We start from the raw sequence: 27,830 nt of genomic DNA, 5'->3' as shown, positions 1-27,830 counted from the left end.
ATCTCTAGTATACTATCCATCCCCCCCATACATCTCCATATAATCTCTAGTATACTATCCATCCCCCCATACATCTCCATATAATATCTAGTATACTATCCATCCCCCCCATACATCTCCATATAATCTCTAGTATACTATCCATCCCCCCCATACATCTCCATATAATCTCTAGTATACTATCCATCCCCCATACATCTCCATATAATCTCTAGTATACTATCCATCTCCCCATACATCTCCATATAATCTCTAGTATACTATCCATCCCCCCCATACATCTCCATATAATCTCTAGTATACTATCCATCCCCCATACATCTCCATATAATCTCTAGTATACTATCCATCCCCCCCATACATCTCCATATAATCTCTAGTATACTATCCCCCCCCCCATACATCTCCATATAATCTCTAGTATACTATCCACCCCCCCATACATCTCCATATAATCTCTAGTATACTATCCATCTCCCCCATACATCTCCATATAATCTCTAGTATACTATCCATCCCCCATACATCTCCATATAATCTCTAGTATACTATCCATCCCCCATACATCTCCATATAATCTCTAGTATACTATCCATCTCCCCCATACATCTCCATATAATCTCTAGTATACTATCCATCCCCCATACATCTCCATATAATCTCTAGTATACTATCCATCCCCACCATACATCTCCATATAATCTCTAGTATACTATCCATCCCCCCCCATACATCTCCATATAATCTCTAGTATACTATCCATCCCCCCCCCCATACATCTCCATATAATCTCTAGTATACTATCCACCCCCCCATACATCTCCATATAATCTCTAGTATACTATCCATCCCCCCCATACATCTCCATATAATCTCTAGTATACTGTCCACCCCTACATACATCTCCATATAATCTCTAGTATACTATCCATCCCCCCATACATCTCCATATAATCTCTAGTATACTGTCCATCCCCCATACATCTCCATATAATCTCTAGTATACTATCCATCCCTCCATATATCTCCATATAATCTCTAGTATACTATCCATCCCCCCATACATCTCCATATAATCTCTAGTATACTATCCATCCCCCCATACATCTCCATATAATCTCTAGTATACTGTCCATCCCCCCATACATCTCCATATAATCTCTAGTATACTATCCATCCCCCCATACATCTCCATATAATCTCTAGTATACTATCCATCCCTCCATACATCTCCATATAATCTCTAGTATACTGTCCATCCCCCCCATACATCTCCATATAATCTCTAGTATACTATCCATCCCCCCATACATCTCCATATAATCTCTAGTATACTATCCATCCCCCCCATACATCTCCATATAATCTCTAGTATACTATCCATCTCCCCCATACATCTCCATATAATCTCTAGTATACTATCCATCCCCCATACATCTCCATATAATCTCTAGTATACTATCCATCCCCCCCCATACATCTCCATATAATCTCTAGTATACTGTCCATCCCCCCATACATCTCCATATAATCTCTAGTATACTATCCATCCCCCCCCCATACATCTCCATATAATCTCTAGTATACTGTCCACCCCCCCCCATACATCTCCATATAATCTCTAGTATACTATCCATCCCCCCCCATACATCTCCATATAATCTCTAGTATACTATCCATCCCCCCATACATCTCCATATAATCTCTAGTATACTATCCATCCCTCCATACATCTCCATATAATCTCTAGTATACTGTCCATCCCCCCCATACATCTCCATATAATCTCTAGTATACTGTCCATCCCCCCCATACATCTCCATATAATCTCTAGTATACTGTCCATCCCCCCATACATCTCCATATAATCTCTAGTATACTATCCATCCCCCCCATACATCTCCATATAATCTCTAGTATACTATCCATCCCCCATACATCTCCATATAATCTCTAGTATACTGTCCATCCCCCCATACATCTCCATATAATCTCTAGTATACTATCCCCCATACATCTCCATATAATCTCTAGTATACTGTCCACCCCCCCCCATACATCTCCATATAATCTCTAGTATACTATCCATCCCCCCCCATACATCTCCATATAATCTCTAGTATACTAGCCATACCCTCCATATATCTCTACCCTAATCTCCAATACACATCCTGTCCCCTCCATACATCTCCATATAATCTCTAGTATACTATCCATCCCCCCCATACATCTCCATATAATCTCTAGTATACTAGCCATACCCTCCATATATCTCTACCCTAATCTCCAATACACATCCGGTCCCCTCCATACATCTGTCCTTTAATCTCCCCATATTGGATGATGGATAATGACTTATTGGGGGTGGTATGACTTTCTGGCGTCCCTGTCCTCGTAGACTCCCATGATGTTGTCGGTATTAATACTCTTCTGCCGGGCATGAATGTGTGGTTGTGCTGCGCTGTAGTTTTTCTGAGAATCCCATAAATGTCCCCATTGCTGACGCACAATGTGCAATGAGTCACAATTGTAAGACTTGCTGACCCCCAGGTTCACGCTTCTCTCCTTGGATGTGAAGGCGACTGGACACTATAACAATGGTTGGTCATCACGTCTCTGTACTGTCCCTTTACTTGGCGCTTAATAACTTTTATACAGGCAATGAAAGGATAGTACAAAAACAGTAACATTTAGATGCCAAGTAGAGCAAGAAGTATAAATGATAACTAACCCTGCAAGAATCCATGAATAGAATGGATGAGGGAAAGAGAGAACAAAAGGAAAGAAAAAGGAATTGCCAATGTCGAAGTGTAGAACAGAGCCTAAAGGAGCGTTCCCTGACACCCATCCACCGACCTGTAGCTCTGCATCATGCCCTGACAACCATCTGCCAACCTGTGGCTCTGCATCATGCCCTGACAACCATCCGCCAACCTGTAGCTCTGCACCATGCCCTGACACCCATCCACCGACCTGTAGCTCTGCATCATGCCCTGCTAACCATCTGCCAACCTGTGGCTCTGCATCATGCCCTGACACTCATCCACCGATCTGTGGCTCTGCACCATGCCCTGACACCCATCCACTGACCTGTGGCTCTGCACCATGCCCTGACACCCATCCACCGACCTGTAGCTCTGCATCATGCCTTGCCAACCATCTGCCGATTTGTGGTTCTGCATCATACCCTCACACCCATCCACCGACCTGTGACTCTGCATCATGCCCTGACAACCATCTGCCAACCTGTGGCTCTGCATCATGCCCTGACACCCATCCACTGACCTGTGGCTCTGCATCATGCCCTGACACCCATCCACCGACCTGTGGCTCTGCATCATGCCCTGACAACCATCCACCGACCTGTGGCTCTGCATCATGCCCTGACAACCATCCACTGACCTGTAGCTCTGCATCATGCCCTGACACCCATCCACCCACCTGTCTCTGCATCATGCCCTGACAACCATCTGCTAACCTGTGACTCTGCAGTGTACCCTGACACCTATCCACCCACCTATCTCTGCATCATGCCCTCACACCCATTCATCCACCTGAGACTCTGCGTAGTGCCCTGACACCTATCTACCCACCTGTGACTCTGCGTATTGGGAGAGATTCTTGTAATAAGTTAGTGGCTCTAAGCCTGAGCTCCTAGTATTGTGAACCCCCCACCCCCCCCCCACCCAGTGGGAGGATGAACAGACCCTGCTCTGTACCAGCTCTTACTCACTATATCTGTTGCAGGGGGCATTAGGCCAAGTCCTGCCCTCATCTGTCTACAATACAACATAGGCACGAGGACACCAAAATCTGGGGGATGGGGGGAGTCCAGCCAGCATAGCCTGCCCCCTACTATAGAGAGGGGGGCGGGGATTATATATTAAATTATGTACCCTCTCCTATAGACAAGTCTAAAGAGAAGTGAATTATTCCTATTGACCCCTCTGAGGTTATACAGGGTCATTCTAGTCTAGTTGCAAAACTACAACTCTCAGCATGCCCGGACAGCCGAAGGCTGTCCGAGCATGCTGGGTGTTGTAGTTTTGCAGCAACTGCAGACACCCTGGTGGGGACATATTGCTCTATTGCACCTTCTATCCCTTTAGCACCAACAGATAAGACATTAGCGATGACCTTAAACGCCATGTGTCAGTAGACGTTAGGACGCCTGTCGGCTCCCTACTTCTGTGCCGGCTGATAACGCACCACGTGCCCTTTTGATAAGGATATGTTCACACAGGTAAGATTTGCAGCAGAAATTTGGCTGAATTGTAAATGCAGCTCTGGGGTATAATACAAAGGATAGAGTGGACAGGTAGATGTCCAGGATGATCTCAGGAGTTCATAGTACACTTTTCAAAAAATAAAGGGAACACTTAAACAACACAATGTAACTCCAAGTCAATGACACTTCTGTGAAATCACACTGTCCACTCAGGAAGCAACACTGATTGACAATCAATTTCACATGCTGTTGTGCAAATGGAGGGTGGTATGAGGGCCCAATGTCCACAGGTGGGGGTTGTGCTTACAGCCCAACACCGTGCAGGACGTTTGGCATTTGCCAGAGAACACAAAGATTGGCAAATTCGCCACCCCTGCGTCCTGTGCCCTTCACAGATGAAAGCAGGTTCACACTGAGCACATGTGACAGAGTCTGGAGACCCTGTGGAGAACGTTCTGCTGCCTGCAACATCCTCCAGCATGACCGGTTTGCCGGTGGGTCAGTAATGCTGTGGGGTGGCATTTCTTTGGTGGCCAAACAGCCCTCCATGTGCTTGCCAGAGGTAGCCTGACTGCCATTAGGTACCGAGATGCTCAGACCACTTGTGAGACCATATGCTGGTGCAGTTGGCCCTGGGTTCCTCCAAATGCAAGACAATGCTATCCCTCATGTGGCTGGAGTGTGTCAGCAGTTCCTGCAAGAGGAAGGCATTGATGCTATGGACCGGCCGCCCGTTCCCCAGACCTGAATCCGATTGAGCACATCTGGGTCATCATGTCTTGTTCCATCCACCAACACCACGTTGCACCACAGACTGTCCAGGAGTTGGCGGATGGTTTAGTCCAGGTCTGGGAGGACATCCCTCAGGAGACCATCCCCCACCTCATCAGGATCATGCCCAGACGTTGTAGGGAGGTCATACGGGCACGTGGAGGCCACACACACTACTGAGCCTCATTGTGACTTGTATTAAGGACATTACATAAAGTTGGATCAGCCTGTAGTGGGGTTTTCCACTTTGATTTTGAGTGTGACTCCATATCCAGACCTCCATGGGTTGAAACATTTGATTTCCATTGATAATTTTTGTGATTTTGTTGTCAGCGAATTCAACTTTGTAAAGACGAAAGTATTTCATACGATCAGTTCATTCAGATCTAGGATGTGTTATCTTAGTGTTCACTTTATTTTTTTTGAGCAGTGTATGTCGGTGGGAACCTATAAGAACAGAGCACCAATATCTAATCATGCAGTCACTGTGTACATACATTACATTACTTATCCTGTACTGATCCTGAGTTATATCCTGTATTATACTCCAGAGCTGTACTCACTATTCTGCTGGTGAGATCACTGTGTACATACATTACATTACTTATCCTGTACTGATCCTGAGTTATATCCTGTATTATACTCCAGAGCTGTACTCACTATTCTGCTGGTGAGGTCACTGTGTACATACATTACATTACTTATCCTGTACTGATCCGGAGTTATCCTGTATTATACTCCAGAGCTGCACTCACTATTCTGCTGGTGAGGTCACTGTGTACATACATTACATTACTTATCCTGTACTGATCCTGAGTTATATCCTGTATTATACTCCAGAGCTGTACTCACTATTCTGCTGGTGAGGTCACTGTGTACATACATTACATTACTTATCCTGTACTGATCCTGAGTTATATCCTGTATTATACTCCAGAGCTGTAGTCACTATTCTGCTGGTGAGGTCACTGTGTACATACATTACATTACTTATCCTGTACTGATCCTGAGTTATATCCTGTATTATACTCCAGAGCTGTACTCACTATTCTGCTGGTGAGGTCACTGTGTACATACATTACATTACTTATCCTGTACTGATCCTGAGTTATATCCTGTATTATACTCCAGAGCTGTACTCACGGTTCTTCTAAGGACATATATACATATGGGTGAATTTCCATCTGACTGCTATGGAGCTAATATCTTACTTTTTAATAGAGGTGCAGCCATTAGTCACATTAACCATTAACAATCTGTTTCCCTGTATCAGTGATTCTAAACCGGGGTGCCTCCAGCTGTTGCAAAACTACAACTCCCCGCAAGCCCGGACAGCCGAAGGCTGTCCGGGCATGCTGGGAGTTGTAGTTTTGCAACAGCTGGAGGCACCCCGGTTGGCAAACAATGCCCTGTATAGACGGCCGTCAATGTTTTTGCAGGTCGCGCCATTGTCACGAGGTGAACTTCCTGTTGATATCTCCGGTAAGGAATGTGGCGAACGCTCGGTTTGTTTTCATTTCTCTGCCCTGATAAAGTTGTCAATGGAGATCTCGGGGGGAGGTGTAAAAATATCTCTACCTATAGAAATACTGGGGGAGATTCATCAAAACCTGTCCAGAGGAAAATTTGCCCAGTTGCCCATAGCAACCAATCAGATTGCTACTTTCATTTTGCAGAGGCCTTGTTAAAAGTGAAAGCAGCGATCTGATTGGTTGCTATGGGCAACTCAGCAACTTTTCCTCTGGACAGGTTTTGATGTTCATCCCTGAGGGCGTAACATGGAATCACAATGGCTATGACCCCAAACCATCGAATGTGTTACTGTTCACACACCACATTGTGTCCCTGCAGTAGTTGGGCTACAGTATTTATAGTATGTGAGCCCCTTATCGGTGCTGGGAGTATTTTTAGTATCTTCAGCATTGGTGGTCATATCCACCTGCTATAAGGCACCAACATATCCTGTCTGCCGAAATCACCCACCTGCTGCTTTATGTTAAATGTACAGGCAGTATTATAGTAGTTATATTCTTGTATATAGGAGCAGTATTATAGTAGTTATATTCTTGTATATAGGAGCAGTATTATAGTAGTTATATTCTTGTACATAGGAGCAGTATTATAGTAGTTATATTCTTGTATATAGGAGCAGTATTATAGTAGTTATATTCTTGTATATAGGAGCAGTATTATAGTAGTTATATTCTTGTATATAGGAGCAGTATTATAGTAGTTACATTCTTGTATATAGGAGCAGTATTATAGTAGTTATATTCTTGTATATAGGAGCAGTATTATAGTAGTTATATTCTTGTATATAGGAGCAGTATTATAGTAGTTATATTCTTGTATATAGGAGCAGTATTATAGTAGTTATATTCTTGTATATAGGAGCAGTATTATAGTAGTTATATTCTTGTATATAGGAGCAGTATTATAGTAGTTATATTCTTGTATATAGGAGCAGTATTATAGTAGTTATATTCTTCTATATAGGAGCAGTATTATAGTAGTTATATTCTTGTATATAGGAGGCAGTATTATAGTAGTTATATTCTTGTACATAGGAGCAGTATTATAGTAGTTATATTCTTGTACATAGGAGCAGTATTATAGTAGTTATATTCTTGTATATAGGAGCAGTATTATTGTAGTTATATTCTTGTATATAGGAGGCAGTATTATAGTAGTTATATTCTTGTATATAGGAGGCAGTATTATAGTAGTTATATTCTTGTATATAGGAGGCAGTATTATAGTAGTTATATTCTTGTATATAGGAGGCAGTATTATAGTAGTTATATTCTTGTATATAGGAGGCAGTATTATAGTAGTTATATTCTTGTATATAGGAGGCAGTATTATAGTAGTTATATTCTTGTATATAGGAGGCAGTATTATAGGAGTTATATTCTTGTATATAGGAGCAGTATTATAGGAGTTATATTCTTGTATATAGGAGCAGTATTATAGGAGTTATATTCTTGTATATAGGAGGCAGTATTATAGGAGTTATATTCTTGTATATAGGGGGCAGTATTATAGTAGGTATATTCTTGTATATAGGAGGCAGTATTATAGTAGGTATATTCTTGTATATAGGAGGCAGTATTATAGTAGGTATATTCTTGTATATAGGAGGCAGTATTATAGTAGGTATATTCTTGTATATAGGAGGCAGTATTATAGTAGTTATATTCTTGTATATAGGAGGCAGTATTATAGTAGTTATATTCTTGTACATAGGAGCAGTATTATAGTAGTTATATTCTTGTATATAGGGAGCAGTATTATAGTAGTTATATTCTTGTATATAGGAGCAGTATTATAGTAGTTATATTCTTGTACATAGGAGCAGTATTATTGTAGTTATATTCTTGTATATAGAAGCAGTATTATAGTAGTTATATTCTTGTATATAGGGAGCAGTATTATAGTAGTTATATTCTTGTATATAGGAGCAGTATTATAGTAGTTATATTCTTGTATATAGGGGGCAGTATTATAGTAGTTATATTCTTGTATATAGGGGGCAGTATTATAGTAGTTATATTCTTGTATATAGGGGGCAGTATTATAGTAGTTATATTCTTGTATATAGGGGGCAGTATTATAGTAGTTATATTCTTGTATATAGGAGGCAGTATTATAGTAGTTATATTCTTGTATGTAGGAGGCAGTATTATAGTAGTTATATTCTTGTATATAGGGAGCAGTATTATAGTAGTTATATTCTTGTATATAGGGGACCGTATTATAGTAGATATATTCTTGTACATAGGGAGCTGTATTATAGTAGTTATATTCTTGTATATAGGAGCTGTATTATAGTAGTTATATTCTTGTATATAGTGGGCAGTATTATAGTAGTTATATTCTTGTATATAGGAGCAGTATTATAGTAGTTATATTCTTGTATATAGGAGCAGTATTATAGTAGTTATATTCTTGTATATAGGAGCAGTATTATAGTAGTTAGATTCTTGTATATAGGGAGCAGTATTATAGTAGTTATATTCTTGTATATATAGGGAGCAATATTATAGTAGTTATATTCTTGTACATCTCTCTGATGTATATTGAGTCCTATCTGCTCCCTATAGACCTGGTGTCTCTGTAATGTGAACGTTAGTCATTGTACCGGAGAAGCAGCAGAGGATTCTATAGAATTCCTTCTTCTTTAAGGGAAGTTCTGTTTCATGAGTAACATGTGGATCAGTAGTCTGTAGACTGTGCGCCATAAAGTAAGGACTCTAGGCCAGTGTTTCCCCAACCAGTGTGCCTCCAGCGGTTGCAAAACTACAACTCCCAGCATGCCCGAACAGCCAAGGGCTGTTTGGGGATGCTGGGAGTTGTAGTTTTGCAACAGCTGGGGGCACCCTGGTTGAGAAACACTGCTCTAGCCCTTTGCAGTTCATAAATCCAGTGATATGGCTTGTGATCAGTTGTAAATGTTGTTTCATGGTGTTTGCTGAGCGGCTCCTGCAGCGTCCGATAAGCAGAATATACACGGGTCACACCCTTCCCAGAATAGCCCACATCATAGGTGATGACTGCCATAACCTCTGCTTGTAGTATTCCCAGCAGGAAGATGCCTGATGAAGGGGAAATCCATGTCTTGTTGAATCATAGAGAGGCTGTGATAAGTAAGGCCTGGCTGTGCAAGGGCCTGTCCGCACAATTCTGTGTGTGCGCACCCTAAGAGTCAGTTCACAAATACAGTATCCTGCACATAAGTGATGCTGCAGGTTTGAAGCTGTGTCCAGTCATTCTGTATATATAGATATAGTTCGGTATCATCCTGCTTTTTTACTGCCGTTATTTTACAATAACGGATGGAAAAAAAACTGATGCAATAACTGGTAATAACGGATGAGAACTGATGACCATCGTCCGTTATTTTTAATGTTTTTTTTCTTAAAAAAACCTGATGTTGTTGTTCATCCGTTATCATCCTTTATTACCAGTTACAGGCGGTTTTTCTTTTATCAGATTTTTAAACCTTTTTTTTTGTAAAGCTGTACGGAGCATGCTCAGTGCCAAAAAAGATGTTAAAAAAACCTGACAATAACTGATAACGTGTTTTTTTTTTTTTTTTTGAACATCCTGTTTTTCACCCTTTTTTTTTTTTTGCCAGACCAAAAATTAGTGCACGCACCGGTGCGTCTTTTGTGCTGGCCTGGACATGGACATGCCTGGTGCAAAAGGATGGTCAAAAAATTCCAGGTTTTTAGGACTTTTTTCCGGGAGTTATAACGGAGCTTTTTTACAGGATGATACCTGTAGTGTGAAAGGGGCCTAATGTGTAATTTTGTAAGAAGCTGCAATTCTGCCTCTAGGGGCGCTGCAAGGAAAAGGCTACAGTTTAGTTTGTTACATTTTGGTTTGGTTGTGGCTAGGCTCCATTTTGTTGGTATTATATTAGTTGATGTTTCTGTCCTCAGATCGGCCTTAATGGACATTTATCGGATTCCTGATAATTTTCTCCCCCGCTCCCGTCGCGGATAAGGTTCTCCCCCGCTCCCGTCGCGGATAAGGTTCTCCCCCGCTCCCGTCGCGGATAAGGTTCTCCCCCGCTCCCGTCGCGGATAAGGTTCTCCCCCATCACAGCTGACATTCTCCCCGTCATAGATAATGTTCTTGCCCCCAGCGTCCTCCATCACAGATAATGTCCTTGCCCCCGGCGTCCCCCGTCACAGATAATGTTCTTGCCCCCGGCGTCCCCCGTCACAGATAATGTTCTTGCCCCCGGCGTCCCCCGTCACAGATAATGTTCTTGCCCCCAGCGTCCCCCGTCACAGATAATGTTCTTCCCCAACCCCGCTCACAGCTATCCCTTCTATAAGACCAAAGACTTCACAGACTGTATAGAAGATTGTGCCTTATACTTTGTCCTACAGAGATCACTGTGTAGGCCGCTGCACCCTTTGCTCTTAAAGTGACGGCAGCGATCAGCCGGAATCTTCACTCTGTACTTTGGATTCCTCTTCCTTAAGGAATCTCCTTATCTGAGAAATCTGGGCTGTCTCCTGTCCCCGGCCGCGCACCACAAAGGCTAAGACATCAGGCGGGCCCGTTCTAGTGCAGACACTTGTCCCCCTGCGGAAAGCTTCCCCGCAGAGTGTCAGAGCAAGCGTTTCCTTCCTCCCCGACCGCATGTTATCAATTCTGCATTGTCTGACAAATCAAACTTGCAGAGATTTTGTCTTTTTTTTTTTTTCCTGAATTTTTTTTTCTTTGTCTGTAAATAGCAAAATTTCTTTATCTGGTAATCCTGATAGTCTGATATTCTAGAACGCAGGTGCAGTGTAATGAAATATTTTTACATGGTGGGTGCCTTCAGCTGTTGCAAAACTACAACTCCTAGCATGCCCGGACAGCCAACCACTGTCCGGGCATGCTGGGAGATGTAGTTTTGCAACATCTGCAGGTCCTCAGTTTGGAGACTAACAAGTAGGGACTGTGCAAAGTGGAGAACCCCTTACACATCCAATATGCTGTTCCATATTGAACCTAAGCCTATGTGCATACAGTGTTTTGAGGCTCAAAAATCTTGTACTTACAAGTAAAATTAACCTCATATTTTTTTTTCAATTGCTATTTACTCTTATACGTTATCGGCAGCAAATTTTGCTACCTGACATCTTTAGTGCATCCACAGCAAATCCTCTTCTATTGCAGACTTCCTCTGGACTCATTTAAGGGGTTGTCCAGCAAATGTAACAACCTTTGTATAGTGTCAAATATAATAAAGCGACTTACTAATATAATGTTATTAGCCATAGCATGGGACCAGCCCAGTGATGGAAAGGGGGTAGCTGATATTACTGCTAATTAGGTTTTTGACACATTAGATAAGGCAGCAGGAAGCAGTTCTTCTCTCAGAACGGGCTCCCTGCTGCCTTATCTAATGAGTCAAAAATATAATGTGCAGTAATTCCTGCTCCAACTTCACTGGTCTTGTCCTCTGTGAAAAGGAGGAGAAAGGATGGAGTAGACTGCTTTCAGAGCCTGTGACTTGACATGACAGCTTACAGGGAAGACAGCTCAGCTGATATGAAAGATCTGTGCTCTATGGATTAAATCATTCTATTAGTAAGTTGCTTTATTATACTTTTTAGTACCATACACAGGTTTTCTCTGTTGACAAACAACCACTTTAAAGGAGAGCAGCAAAAGGATAGGCACTGCCCCGGAACGGGGCATATCGACCCTGCACGAAGCGGCGGTCGTCACTTCCCCTTATTGTATCTCTTTGGGATAGCCGTTTGAACTATGTACCTGTGAATTCATACTTTTGGAGCATTTTTATGCACTTTCTTTGTTTCCAATTTTCCAGTATACTTATATGTTTAGGGTAGGGTCACACACAGCGCATCCATGGGTCAGTAGAGGCAGCTCCCTGCTGTCGCCAGATAGCCCTGTGTGACTACCCGGTGCTACCAAGATGCAGCCTGGCGCTCTCTCTAGTTACTGGCATTGGTGCATCCGCAGCGTGAAATATGCTGTGGATGCGCAATGTGTAATCCTACCTTTACAGGCAAAAGAAGGCAAAAATGCTTGTATTATTTCCAAAATATGCACTTCCATAGAGACATACAAACTATGTTGTCGGGGTTTTTTTCCCATTCAATGGAAAAAATTGGTTGTAAAATAGATGTATTTTAAAATGTAAGGCTTCTTTCACACTACAAAATCCTCCATTTTTAAGCATCCGTAGGAAGATCTGTGTGAAAATCAGCTGAAAACGGCAGTAAGAAAATCATGAACTATTTCTTCCGTAACTATCTTCCGTAACAAACTAACATCTGTTATCAATAATGGACTATAACGGATTAATACGGATATTAGAAAATCCCATAGACTATAATGGGATTTTCTAACGCACGTATAGGGTTTTGTTACTGCCGTTTTCAGCCGATTTTCACACGGATCTTCATTACTGCTGTTTAAAAACGGAGGATTTTGTAGTGTGAAAGCAGCCTAATATAGTCATTTTATGCCTCAAAAAAACTGTGTGGATATGGCCATAAATGTTACGGCCCCAAGGATTCCACCATGACAGTGGAAAACTTTAGTTAACTATAAAAGCGTGTCTCATTCAGCGTGTCTCATTCAGCGTGTCTCCTCTGTGTCAGTGAGCTGTGCACAAGCAGGTAGAGGCTGCGGAGAGGTAATATAACATAGTATGTATGGACCGTCCATCCGGGGCTTTGTTCCCCTACTAAAGTGCTGAGCTGGTGTGTACAGCCGTGCGGCTCATTCACCGCGGGATGACACAATGCCTTCCTATGTGTCTGTGTGCCGGCTTCCTGTTGGTCGGCTGCCCGGGTGAACAATAACCGTAGTGCACGGATTCCCAGAGGCCTGACGCAGCACATGCCTCACTCACCCGGCCGCTGCTAACCTCACAGTTACTCACTGGAGTAGATTTCCTTCCCCTCCGGTGACCAGAGCTAAAAACAAATAAATATAATATATATATTTACATGGTGATGGTTTTACGTGTGACGGGATTAGGTGATGGGACGGCCGCCCTTCTACATGTACAATGTGTCTTATCTTCACATTCCTCCACAGCTCAGTCACAACATACGGGGCCCGGGTGATCAATGTGTCACTATCTGACTATTATGACTAGTGTGATGGTGGAATAATGGAATACTGTAGGGGGAACCCTCCCCTGTGTCCTGTGCTCTGTTCCCACACCAAACATAATACACTGCATCTGCTTTACACAATTTTACTTCTAGATTAAAAAGTTCAGAGCTGAATTCACACTTCTGACAGCTTCACATTGAAGCCTCCCTGCACTGATCTTTTAAAGGGGCGATGGCGTCATCAACATCCCCTCAGAAAAATAGGCAGTGGTAAGGGAAATATTGTAATACATGGCGGAAGATCACGTGAAGGATGGCTCGAGTCCAACCAGAATGAAAATTGCTCTTCTAGAATGGAGGTGAAAACGTGCCCTAATGTAGCATTCTGAGCTGTCTGTATGCCCTGATGGGGCTTTTTGAGGTGTCCATATGCTCTAGTGGGACCCTTAGGAAGGGGCCAGTATATCCCAGTGGGACCCTACGAAGGGAGATCATGTGCCCTAGTGATGCCCTGTCTGGGGGCCCAGTATGCCTTAGTTTGGCTTCTGCTAAAGGTCTCAGTATTCCCTAGTTGGGGTCCTGCAAAGGGGGAGGGGGTCAGTATTATTGTATGCCCTAGTTGGGCGTCCTGCAAATGGGGTTGTTATGTCCCAGTGCGGTCCTGCCATGGAGGTCAGTAATGTATGCCCTAGTTGGAGGGGCCTTGCCATGGAGGTCAGCATTGTATGCCCCGGTTGGGGTCCTGCCATGGAGGTCAGTGTGGAATGCCCCAGTTGGGGTCCTGCCATGGGGTTTCAGTGTTGTATGCCCCAGTTGGGGTCCTGCCGTGGAGGTCAGTGTGGAATGCCCCAGTTGGGGTCCTGCCATGGAGGTCAGCGTTGTATGCCCCAGTTGGGGTCCTGCCGTGGAGGTCAGTGTTGTATACCCCAGATGGGGTCCTGCCGTGGAGGTCAGTGTGGAATGCCCCAGTTGGGGTCCTGCCATGGAGGTCAGTGTTGTTTTCCCCAGTTGGGGTCCTGCCATGGAGGTCAGTATTGGATGCCCCAGTTGGGGTCCTGCCATGGAGGTCAGTGTTGTATGCCCCAGTTGGGGTCCTGCCAAGGGGGTCAGTATGCCCCAGTGGGCTCTCTATTTATAGAGGGGTTGTAGATAGCACCCTCCAGTTGCCTATAGTTTCTATACATGTATGTACAGTCAGGTAGACTCACATCTAATCTTTCTCAGCCCCCGTCTTGTTGTGACAGCGGGCTTGAGCCTCCATCGTGTTCACATGATGACATGCGTGTGTAATGTTTGTAAAGCTTCAGCCCACCATCAATCTCCTGTATGTGCTCTGGGATCAGAAGGCTGACACATTTGGGGGGGGGGGGGGGGGGTAGTGTCACGTATGTTCATGGCTGCGAAGAGTCAATAAAGAGGGTATTAGTCACTTCCCATAAAGTGCTCGGCTGTGGGGTGGAAAATGTCATCTCCAAGGGGGAGCGATGGATTTTCTCATCACTGTGTGTACACTGTCCGATGGGAAGGGGCCATAAATGGGGACTAAAAAAGGACTGTAATGGTGTGACCGACACGGGAGACTCTTGTCACGTACACGTCAGAAGTGCAGCCATGTTATTGAAGCCTAAAGAACAGTGGTCTCTTAAAGGGCCACCTGCGTATAGTTACATTTTTATTATACAACTGATAATTCACACCGTAATGTCACCTTCACTATTGAAGTGTTTATTTTTGTAGGGGCACAGGGGTGGGTTTTGGGGTCTCACGTGACACAGATCTGACTGTCCCTTTTTCTATCTCCTTACAGAGACTTCCTGCCCCGTGGATCCGGCATCGTCACCCGGCGCCCCCTTATTCTCCAGCTCATAAATTCTAAAACAGGTTTGTACTTGGCCTATACTGTCCTATTCAGATGTGACGGCAGGAAACAGTGGAAGATTAGATACGAGGAGCTGTTTGTTAGATACTTACACTTTAAGACAGCTAAGGCTTTGTTCACACTAGGTGTTGGTAGCAAACATTCGGGGTGTGTGCGGCACAAAAGCACCCAGCACATACGCCACCGATTTGATACTGATGGTTTACCCCAGTGTTTCCCAATCAGGGTGCCTCCAGCTGTTGCAAAACTACAACTCTCAGCATGCCCGTACAGCCGAAGGCTGTCCGGGCATGCTGGAAGTTGTAGTTTAACAGCTGGAGGCACCCTAGTTGGGCTACACTGCCCTATCCCATAGGGAGGGGATATGTTTTTATATGCTTTCTCAAGAATCCAGCACTTGGTCCCAGTTGTGATCTCACTCCTTCTCAACCTGGCAGCCAACAAACACCTTATTAAAGGAGTACTCCGGTGAAAAACTTTTCTTTTTTTAAAATCAAATGGTGCCAGAAAGTTAAACAGATTTGTAAATTACTTCTATTAAAAAATCTTAATCCTTCCTGTACTTATTAGCTTCTGAATACTACAGCGGAAATTCTTTTCTTTTTGAAACACAGAGCTCTCTGCTGACATCATGAGCACAGTGCTCTCTGCTGACATCTCTGTCCATTTTAGGAACTGTCCAGAACAGCATATGTTTGCTATGGGGATTTCCTTTTACTCTGGACACTTCCTAAAATGGACAGAGATGTCAGCAGAGAGCACTGTGCTCATGATGTCAGCAGACAGCTCAGTGTTTCAAGCAGAAAAGAATTTCCACTGTAGTATTCAGCAGCTAATAAGTACAGGAAGGATTAAGATTTTTTAATAGAAGTAATTTACAAATCTGTTTAACTTTCTGGCACCAGTTTAAAATATAAATAAATAAATAAATAGTTTTTCACCGAAGTTCCCCTTTAAATCCCAGGCCCACATGACTGGTTCAATGGTTTACTATTCATATAACAAAACTTAAAGGGGTACTCCAGGGAAATAAAATATATTTTCAAATCAACTGGTTCCATAAAGTTAAACAGATCTGTAAATTAGTTCTGTATAAAAAAATATTAACCCTTCCAGGACATTTCTACTGCTGTATGCTACAGAGAAAGTTGTGTAGTTCTTTCCAGTCTGACCACAGTGCTCTCTACTGACACCTCTGTCCATATCAGGAACTGTCCATCGCAAACCTCTTTTGCTCCGGGCAGTTCTGGATACGGACAGAGGTGTCAGCAGAGAGAACTGTGGTCAGACGGGAAAGAACTACACAACTTCCTCTGTAGCATACAGCTGCTGATAAGTACTTGAAGGATTAAATATTTATATAGAAATCCTTTACAAATCTGTATAACTGTCTGGCACCAGTTTATTTGAAAACATTTTTTTTTCCTCTGGAGAACCCCTTTAGGGTAGGGTCACACGTAACGGATCCACAGTGTATTTTACCTGTCGGTGACCCGACCCATTGTGTGCCTCCAGCTGTTACGTGTGACCCTACCCTTAGAGAGTTGCTGATGTGGCTGTAAAGTGCAGAATCCACCATTGCTCCTAGCTATTAGTCCTTCTGGTCCCAGTAATTGTTCTCCTCCTCCTTCTGGCAGCCTTAGAATCAGGAGTTGTCACCCAACAGCTAGGTAACATGTTTGGGATAGTGTATCTGAAGGAAAGTGTCCTTTAGAATTGTTACAACAGGAAAGCCCATTTGTGATCTGCAGGTGTCGCACACATGGCGGCCGCCCAGCACTATAATCTCTATCTTGTTGTCTCTTTTCTCCCAAGAGACAGCAGGGATTAACTTCAGACAGTTCTGCTTATGGAACCGGCAGCTGCTGTAAGGCTAGAGATCCCATGCCCTGGCTGCTGAGACTTGTAGTTCCCCTACAGTCAGACTGTCACACACTGGCCGTACCGGAGTGTGAGGATCCTAAACCTTCACCTCTCATCTACTTCCAGCAGGCAGTGAGGCCTCTCCTACAGGTAGAACCAGTTAGACGTCTCACTTAAGTGTTTTTAGTGACTCGGTCGTAATTTTAGTTACAGATTAGACTCTATACAGAATGATTGGTCAGATGTGACGCGGTTAACCCTCCGTGTCCCAGTTATCTCAGCACTTCCCAAAGGTCATTGCTAACATATAGTATCCTTAATATTCAACAGGTGCCTCCAACCTGTGACTCTCCACCTGTTGCAGAACTACAACTCCCAGCATGTCCGGACGGCCTGTGGCCAGACTCTGTGCATATAAACAGGGCATGCTGGGAGATGTCAGGCACGGTGTTCACTTTAAAAAAGAACGGCCAGGCACAATCCCTCCGCAAATCGCACCATGACTTTTTGTGGATTGTGTCTGGTATTGCAGCTCTGCTCTATTGAAGGGAATAGAGGCGTCTGTAGACGATAGGGACACTTTTTTATATCTATTTTTTTATTTGGGGATGTTTGCCGCAGGTTGGCCATGCTTTTCTCATCGTGAATGAATAGGGACTAATGTTGCTATCTTCTTGCTATCGTTGTCATTATCTATGTGAGGCGACTGTGAGTTATAGTATTTTTAATTTTGTTGTATGCAAAAACATAGTCAGCTATGCGATATAGATATATATATATATAGAGAGAGAGATTTGTGTGTGTGTGTGTGTGTGTGTGTGTATATATATATATATATATATATATATATATATATATATATATATATATATATATATTATAGAGAGAGAGAGAGAGATTGTATATTTAAGTTTATATACGTGTATATATGAATTTTGTGTGTGTGTGTGTGTGTGTGTATATATATATATATATATATATATATATATATATATATATATATATACATACACATATACATATATATATATATATATATATATATATATATATATATATATATATACACATATACATATATACATATATATATATATATATATAATCTATCTCTAAAAGGGGCAAGTATTCTCCTTAGGGAGGAGCACCGCTTCCAGTGTATAACGGAGATTCAAAAAGGCCATTGGCACGCTGCAGGCATTCTGGGTAAAGGGGCAAGCACCCCAAAACAGCTGTCTGCAGATGGGTCTTCTTCCCTTCTGGGGAGAGTTCTGGCTTGGCATAAATCCCAATCAGTTTATGAGGCTTCGTAACTAGAGACATAGCTGATCTTAGGGCATGTTACCTGAGAAGGTGGTGTGATGAGCTGCTTTGCATATTGTGTGTGTGTGTGAATGTATATATAAAATGCTGCATTTATTCACTTCTGTTAATTTGGAATCTGTTTGTCAAGTTCCTACTAGGGATCGACCGATATTCAAGATTTTGGGCGTTATCGGTATTGGCAATTACCTTTTCGATTATCCGATAATGCACCGCCCCCCGCACCGCCCCCACCGCACCGCGAACGCCCCCACCCACCGCACCACACTGCGTTGCACCCCCCACTGCACCGCCCCATTGCCTCCCCCATCCCTGGTTTTATAATTACCTGTTCCCGGGGGCCGGGGTCCACGCTACTTCTGGCTCCTGCTGCGTCCTGCGTTACGCTGTGCAAGGACATGATGCGACGTCACCTTCAGTGCACACAGTGACAGCTCAGGAGGACGCCACTATGTAGAGTGTACCCCGGGAACAGGTAATTATAAAACCGAGGATGGGGGAGGCAATGGGGCCGGGGCGGTGCGGTGGGGGGTGCGAATTACCATCGTATGTTAAGGGACCACTGTACATATATGGAAACAGCTGCAGCACATGGGTAGCAAAAAGTTAAATTTTACTCTATTTATATATATATATATGTGTGTATTTTTATATATACCGGTGTATATATATTCGCACAATGTATATTATATATTTTATTTTGCAGCTGTTTTTATTTATTTATTTTTATTTCTATTTAATTTTATTAAGTCAATGGGGATGAATTTAGCTGTACAGCATACAACCAACTCCAGCATCTTGTTTTCATTGGGATTCTGCTGCTTGGTTCTCACGTTGGAAATTCCACCCTGTAAATGTAGCCCTAGATGATAAAAAAAAAAAAAAAAAAAAAAAAGAATAGCTGCTGCTTCTTCATACCAGTACAGTAGTGGATGAATAAGAGTAGAAGCAGCGTCTGTTCGTCATATCATCCATTTCATTCTGATCCACCCCCGGTTGCCCTCTGATCCTCGGCTCACCTGACAGTCTCCCTGCGGTGGCGTAGTCTCACCACTTTCACAACGCTTCTTTCTCGGGGAGTGTCCCCCAGTGATAAGGATCTTGTGATGGTCACATGATGTAATGCCGGGGCCGGGAATGTACATATGATGACACACGGTGCACGTCTATGTCACATGTCATTATATAATACCGTGACTACATGGGCACTGCACAAGTCCTACGCTGGGTTGAGGTTTGTAGCCTGTTGCGTTGTCCTATATTGTGTAGCGCCCTGGGGCTCGCCTCCGGAGCTGTGTACACAACACCCCACTAGGTAAACACACCCGACCTGCTTTTTATCACTAGACATTACATCATTGCCCCGACCTGCCATGTGTGAGCACCACCTGCGGTATGAATGTATATGGCAGTGTTTCCCAACCACGGGGCCTTAGCCTGTTGCAAAACTACAACTCCCAGCATGCCCGGACAGCCGTTGGCTGTCCGGGCATGCTGGGAGTTGTAGTTTTGCAACAGCCAAAGGCACCCTGGTTGGGAAACACTAATGGTTGGTGTTGCAATAGTGCAAACTTTATTGATGATTTTGGCGCATGTCAGTGTTAGAATGAAACCGGATAGTGAAATACATTGCTACAATGTTTCATTCTGGAGACTAGATTGGATACAATTGTAACCACTTCTTAGCTGAGGGCAGTACTAGATGTGTACAGGAGGGAGGAGCCATGCAACATGGGGTCTGCTCCTCCCACCACAGGGTGATATAGACAGGAGGGAGGAGCTATGCGACATGGAGTCTGCTCCTCCCACCACAGGGTGATATAGACAGGAGGGAGGAGCTATGCGACATGGAGTCTGCTCCTCCCACCACAGGGTGATATAGACAGGAGGGAGGAGCTATGTGATATGGAGTCTGCTCCTCCCACCACAGGGTGATATAGACAGGAGGGAGGAGCTATGTGACATGGAGTCTGCTCCTCCCACCACAGGGTGATATAGACAGGAGGGAGGAGCTATGTGCCATGGAGTCTGCTCCTCCCACCACAGGGTGATATAGACAGGAGGGAGGAGCTATGTGACATGGAGTCTGCTCCTCCCACCACAGGGTGATATAGACAGGAGGGAGGAGCTATGTGCCATGGAGTCTGCTCCTCCCACCACAGGGTGATATAGACAGGAGGGAGGAGCTATGTGACATGGAGTCTGCTCCTCCCACCACAGGATGATATAGACAGGAGGGAGGAGCTATGTCATATGGAGTGTGCTCCTCCCACCACAGGGTGATATAGACAGGAGGGAGGAGCTATGTGATATGGAGTCTGCTCCTCCCACCACAGGGTGATATAGACAGGAGGAAGGAGCTATGTGCCATGGAGTCTGCTCCTCCCACCACAGGGTGATATAGACAGGAGGGAGGAGCCATGCAACATGGGGTCAGCTCCTCCCACCACAGGGTGATATAGACAGGAGGGAGGAGCTATGTGACATGGAGTCTGCTCCTCCCACCACAGGGTGATATAGACAGGAGGGAGGAGCTATGTGATATGGAGTCTGCTCCTCCCACCACAGGGTGATATAGACAGGAGGGAGGAGCTATGTGCCATGGAGTCTGCTCCTCCCACCACAGGGTGATATAGAAAGGAGGGAGGAGCTATGTGATATGGAGTCTGCTCCTCCCACCACAGGGTGATATAGACAGGAGGGAGGAGCTATGTGACATGGAGTCTGCTCCTCCCACCACAGGGTGATATAGACAGGAGGGAGGAGCTATGTGCCATGGAGTCTGCTCCTCCCACCACAGAGTGATATAGACAGGAGGGAGGAGCTATGTGACATAATGCTGGCTTTTGAATAGTCGCCCCTTATGGCCTGTGTACTGGGTTCTTTGGCTCCTCATCATACAGCTGCACTTGTGATCTCTGCCAGATATAAACCACATTTTCTATTATATGCAGAATATGCGGAATTCCTGCACTGCAAGTCCAAGAAATTCACAGACTTCGATGAGGTTCGGCAGGAGATCGAAGCTGAAACCGACAGAGTAACTGGAACAAACAAAGGCATCTCACCGGTCCCCATCAACCTGCGGGTGTATTCTCCTCATGGTGAGTGGCGGGTCTGAGGGAACATATACTGTAAGAGAGGGCAGCTTTTCATGACACTTTTCAGCCTAGTTCAGGCTAAGGGAGCAGTATTATACCAGTTATACTGCATAGGTGGCAGTATTATAGTAGTTATATTCTTGTATATAGGAGGCAGTATTATAGTAGTTATATTCTTGTATATAGGAGCAGTATTATAGTAGTTATATTCTTGTATATAAGAACAGTATTATAGTAGTTATATTCTTGTACAAAGGAGGCAGTATTATAGTAGTTATATTCTTGTATATAAGAACAGTATTATAGTAGTTATATTCTTGTACAAAGGAGGCAGTATTATAGTAGTTATATTCTTGTATATAGGAGCAGTATTATAGTAGTTATATTCTTGTATATAGGGGGCAATATTATAGTAGTTATATTCTTGTATATAGGGGGCAATATTATAGTAGTTATATTCTTGTATATAGGAGCAGTATTATAGTAGTTATATTCTTGTATATAGGAGGCAGTATTATAGTAGTTATATTCTTGTATATAGGAGGCAGTATTATAGTAGTTATATTCTTGTATATAGGAGCAGTATTATAGTAGTTATATTCTTGTATATAAGAACAGTATTATAGTAGTTATATTCTTGTACAAAGGAGGCAGTATTATAGTAGTTATATTCTTGTATATAGGAGCAGTATTATAGTAGTTATATTCTTGTATATAGGGGGCAATATTATAGTAGTTATATTCTTGTATATAGGAGCAGTATTATAGTAGTTATATTCTTGTATATAGGAGGCAGTATTATAGTAGTTATATTCTTGTATATAGGAGCAGTATTATAGTAGTTATATTCTTGTATATAGGGGGCAGTATTATAGTAGTTATATTCTTGTATATAGGAGACAGTATTATAGTAGTTATATTCTTGTATATAGGAGCAGTATTATAGTAGTTATATTCTTGTATATAGGAGGCAATATTATAGTAGTTATATTCTTGTATATAGGAGCAGTATTATAGTAGTTATATTCTTGTATATAGGGAGCAGTATTATAGTAGTTATATTCTTGTATATAGGAGGCAGTATTATAGTAGTTATATTCTTGTATATAGGAGCAGTATTATAGTAGTTATATTCTTGTATATAGGGGGCAGTATTATAGTAGTTATATTCTTGTATATAGGAGACAGTATTATAGTAGTTATATTCTTGTATATAGGAGCAGTATTATAGTAGTTATATTCTTGTATATAGGAGGCAGTATTATAGTAGTTATATTCTTGTATATAGGAGCGGTATTATAGTGATTATATACTTGTATATAGGAGCGGTATTATAGTGATTATATTCTTGTATATAGGAGGCAGTATTATTGTAGTTATATTCTTGTATATAGGAGACAGTATTATAGTAGTTATACTCTTGTATATAGGGGGCAATATTATAGTAGTTATATTCTTGTATATAGGAGCAGTATTATAGTAGTTATATTCTTGTATATAGGGGGCAGTATTATAGTAGTTATATTCTTGTATATAGGAGACAGTATTATAGTAGTTATATTCTTGTATATAGGAGCAGTATTATAGTAGTTATATTCTTGTATATAGGAGGCAGCATTATAGTAGTTATATTCTTGTATATAGGAGCGGTATTATAGTGATTATATTCTTGTATATAGGAGGCAGTATTATTGTAGTTATATTCTTGTATATAGGAGACAGTATTATAGTAGTTATACTCTTGTATATAGGGGGCAATATTATAGTAGTTATATTCTTGTATATAGGAGCAGTATTATAGTAGTTATATTCTTGTATATAGGAGCAGTATTATAGTAGTTATATTCTTGTATATAGGGGGCAATATTATAGTAGTTATATTCTTGTATATAGGAGCAGTATTATAGTAGTTATATTCTTGTATATAGGGAGCAGTATTATAGTAGTTATATTCTTGTATATAGGAGGCAGTATTATAGTAGTTATATTCTTGTATATAGGAGCAGTATTATAGTAGTTATATTCTTGTATATAGGGGGCAGTATTATAGTAGTTATATTCTTGTATATAGGAGACAGTATTATAGTAGTTATATTCTTGTATATAGGAGCAGTATTATAGTAGTTATATTCTTGTATATAGGAGGCAGTATTATAGTAGTTATATTCTTGTATATAGGAGCGGTATTATAGTGATTATATACTTGTATATAGGAGCGGTATTATAGTGATTATATTCTTGTATATAGGAGGCAGTATTATTGTAGTTATATTCTTGTATATAGGAGACAGTATTATAGTAGTTATACTCTTGTATATAGGGGGCAATATTATAGTAGTTATATTCTTGTATATAGGAGCAGTATTATAGTAGTTATATTCTTGTATATAGGGGGCAATATTATAGTAGTTACATTCTTGTATATAGGAGCAGTATTATAGTAGTTATATTCTTGTATATAGGGAGCAGTATTATAGTAGTTATATTCTTGTACGTAAGAGGGGTTATCATAGTAGTTATATTATAGTACATAGGAGGCTTTATTATGGTAGTAATATTCTTGTAAATAGGAGGAAGTATTATAATCCAGGGGTCCCTTAACTTACAATGGCTCTGGATAACAGTAGCTCACGAGAAGGCTGCTCCCAGTATAAAGAGAATATAAATAATCCGGCTTCTCCATCACTAGTCTCAATATCTGATCTTGTTGAATAGCTCAGTTTCCTTGTGGAGCCTTTGGGCTTGTGATATATAAGGAGCTCTCCCTGTTCTTGCGATGTCTTCTTATTAATACAATGCTGGGTGAATGGAGTTGTCCTCAGGGAATGGATAGAAGTCCATTAAGCGCACTTTACCCTGTAGATTTCTTTATGGCTCCTCATCATGTCTCCCGAGACGTTGGACGCAGGATATTTAGAAGCGAGCACTCGGCTTCTTACGGCCATTTGTTCCATTTAGCCTCAGGAATCGGGAAATATTCATTAGGAACATTAGTGAGACTTTAGAGTCATCTGTTAGATCCCCATGAAGGGTTAAAGGCGTGTTCCCCTCTCAGTAATTTATGGCGTAGCCACAGGATACACCATAAATCTACCTTGGGTGCGGATAGGGCAAATGCCCAGCCAACTATACTGGCAATCTCGCCTGACAGAAGAGAGGTTTGTAGTCTTAAAGGGGCACTCCAGTGGAATTTTTATTTTTTATTTTTATTTATTTTTTTTTTTAATCAACTGGTGCCAGAAAGTTAAACAGATTTGTAAATGACTTCTATTTAAAAATCTTTACCCTTCCAGTACTTATTAGCAGCTGTATGCTACAGAGGAAATTCTTTTCTTTTTGAATTTCTTTTTTTGTCTTGTCCGCAGTGCTCTCTGCTGACACCTCCTGTCCATGTCAGGAACTGTCCAGAGCAGGAGAAAATCCCCATTGCAAACCTTTCCTGCTCTGGACAGTTCCTGACACGGACAGCAGAGAGCACTGTGGACAAGACAAAATAGAAATTCAAAATGAAAAGAATTTCCTCTGTAACATACAGCTGCTTATAAGTACTGGAAGGGTAAAGATTTTTTTTAATAGAAGTCATTTGCAAATCTGTTTAACTTTCTGGCACCAGTTGATTTAAAAAAAAAAAAAATAATAATGTTTTCCACAGGAGTACCCCTTTAATGCTCTTACAGCAAAGATTCCCAAAGATAAATCCTGCACTTGTAGCTTACCAGCTGCTGCAAATCTACAACTCCCAGCATGCCCGGACAGCCGTTGGCTGTCCGGGCATGCTGGGAGTTGTAGTTTTGCAACAGCTGGAGGGTCACAGGTTGGGAAAGTGCCAATAAATACAAGTTACACCAGTGCATAACCGGAAGCATACAATACCAACCCGGCCACAGCAAGAGAAGAGCAATGCAGGGAGCGGGATGGCGCCACTCCAACGTGCGTTTCGGCACTCTGAACTTCGTCCAGCAGCTGCTTCATTGTTCGCTCTGTCAACCAAAATGGTGCAGACCTGCTGCGAGATGAAATGACATCATCTTATGACTTGCAAAGGAAGGTTCTGCACCACTAACAAAGCGGAAGATAGTGGAGAGAAGGTGACTGGTATTTTTATTGTATTCTTTTAGAGAGCTTCTTCCTAAAAAGGAACAGTACCTACCTACCTAATTGTAGTTTCTACCTAATAGAAGTACCTACTATTTGGGGCTTTCTACCTAATAGGGGGGATTCCTTACTTACCTATCTACTGGGTGCTTCTAATTTAAAGGGGGGAATTCCATATCTATCTACTGGGGGATTCTACTTAATAGCAGGGATTCCCTACCTATCTTCTGGAAGCTTCTAACTATTAAAGGGGATTTCCTACCTACCTATCTTCTGGGCGCTTCTACCTAATAAAGGGAACTTCCTACCTCCCTATCTACTAGGCATTTCTTCCTAATAGGGGGCATTCCCTACCTACCTATCTTCTGGGAGCTTATACCTAATAAGGGGAACTTCCTACCTATCTAATTGCTTCTTCCTAATAGGGAGGATTCCCTACCTACCTATCTTCTAGGAGCTTCTACCTAAGAGATGGACTTCTGTGCCTGCCTACATATTGGGGTATTCCCCATCACTCAAGGGGCATATCTTAATTATGAATATAAGCAGATACCCGCGCTACTATCTTTTTAATATCTTAACTATGAGTGTCAGTGAGGGCCTCATTTTTGGCTTTCACCTGAGGCTTCACAAAGTCTACAGCCACCTCTGCTGTCACCTGACATAAAGAAGCGTCTACACTCGTATTCTGTCTTTAGAAAATGCTATTGCTGGTTATGGGCCTATGTGTAAAAAGTCACCCTCATCCACATCTACTTTTTAACACCTATATTATAATGTACGGGGGCCCAGAATTGCGCACAATATTCCAGTTAGGGTCTGACTGGGGAGGTTTGATGCATCCTGTAATTTCATCAGCCTTTGCAGCAGCTGCCTGACACTGGTCGATAACTTTACCATCCACTGTTATCCCCTTTTTTCTTCCCGTGTTTTATCGTAAAATTATCTAATTTTTTTTATTTCTCCTTCCACAGTTCTGAACTTAACCTTGATCGATCTTCCGGGCATCACCAAGGTTCCTATTGGTGACCAACCCCAGGACATAGAATACCAGATCAAGGATATGATTCTGCAGTTCATCACCCGGGACAGCTGCCTCATCTTGGCTGTCACCCCCGCCAATGCTGACCTGGCCAACTCTGATGCCTTAAAGATAGCCAAGGAGGTGGATCCGCAGGGTAAGAAGTCGGCGCTTATTCTTACTGTATTACAGTACATTGATGGTGAACACTGTACACAGCTGATGTATGGCCGCACCGGTCTCTATTCCAGGGTTAAGGACGATCGGTGTTATAACCAAGCTGGACTTAATGGATGAAGGAACAGATGCCAGGGACATCCTGGAGAACAAGCTGCTGCCATTAAGGAGAGGTAAAGACCTAGGAGGCCGTGCAGCAGATCGACACCAGTGTTTCCCATCCAGGGTGCCTCCAGCTGTTGCAAAACTACAACTTCCAGCTTGCTCTTACAGCAAATGGCTGTCCATACATTGGGAGTTGTAGTTTTGCAACAGCTGGAGGCACCCTGGATGGGAAACACGGGGGTAAACCATATTAGACGGGACAGGTGTGGGCCATTCAGGTCAATAGTTGTCCTAGGTAATTGACTGGACGCTGTATTATGTGCGCTCAAAGTGGCTATCCAGAATTAGAAAAAACAGAGCTACTTCCTTCCAAAAAACAGCACCACCCCTTTCCTCAGGTTGTATTTTGTATTACAATTTGGCTCTATTCACTACAGTGGAACTGAGCTGCAATACCACAGACAGCCTGAGGACAAGCAGCCATGTTTTTTCTAAACCTTAAAGGGGTACTCCGCTGCTCAGCATTTGGAACAAACTGTTCCAAACGCTGGAAACAGGAGCTCGTAACGTCATAGCCCCGCCCACTCATGGTGTCCCGCCCCCTCGATGCAAGTCTATGGGAGGGGGCGTGATGGCCGTCACGCCCCCTCACATAGACTTGCATTGA

At 42.5% G+C, this 27,830-nt stretch overlaps 1 protein-coding gene across 3 annotated transcripts in view; it reads left to right on the top strand.

Annotated features, from left to right (window-relative positions):
* Positions 1–27,830, top strand: part of DNM2 (dynamin 2) — a 91,947-nt gene that overhangs the window by 1,724 nt on the left and 62,393 nt on the right. For all 3 annotated transcript variants that reach the window (XM_056570513.1, XM_056570512.1, XM_056570511.1), the window contains exons 2-5: positions 15,407–15,480; positions 21,619–21,768; positions 26,835–27,038; positions 27,133–27,231. In XM_056570513.1, the coding sequence (XP_056426488.1) occupies positions 15,407–15,480; positions 21,619–21,768; positions 26,835–27,038; positions 27,133–27,231 (527 nt within the window). The remainder of the gene's footprint in view (positions 1–15,406; positions 15,481–21,618; positions 21,769–26,834; positions 27,039–27,132; positions 27,232–27,830) is intronic.

This window comes from Hyla sarda, chromosome 4 (genome assembly GCF_029499605.1).
Source record: "Hyla sarda isolate aHylSar1 chromosome 4, aHylSar1.hap1, whole genome shotgun sequence".
Lineage (NCBI taxonomy): Eukaryota > Metazoa > Chordata > Amphibia > Anura > Hylidae > Hyla > Hyla sarda.
The sequence above is the reverse complement of the archived record's forward strand: the minus strand, read 5'-3'. Positions and strand labels throughout refer to the sequence as shown.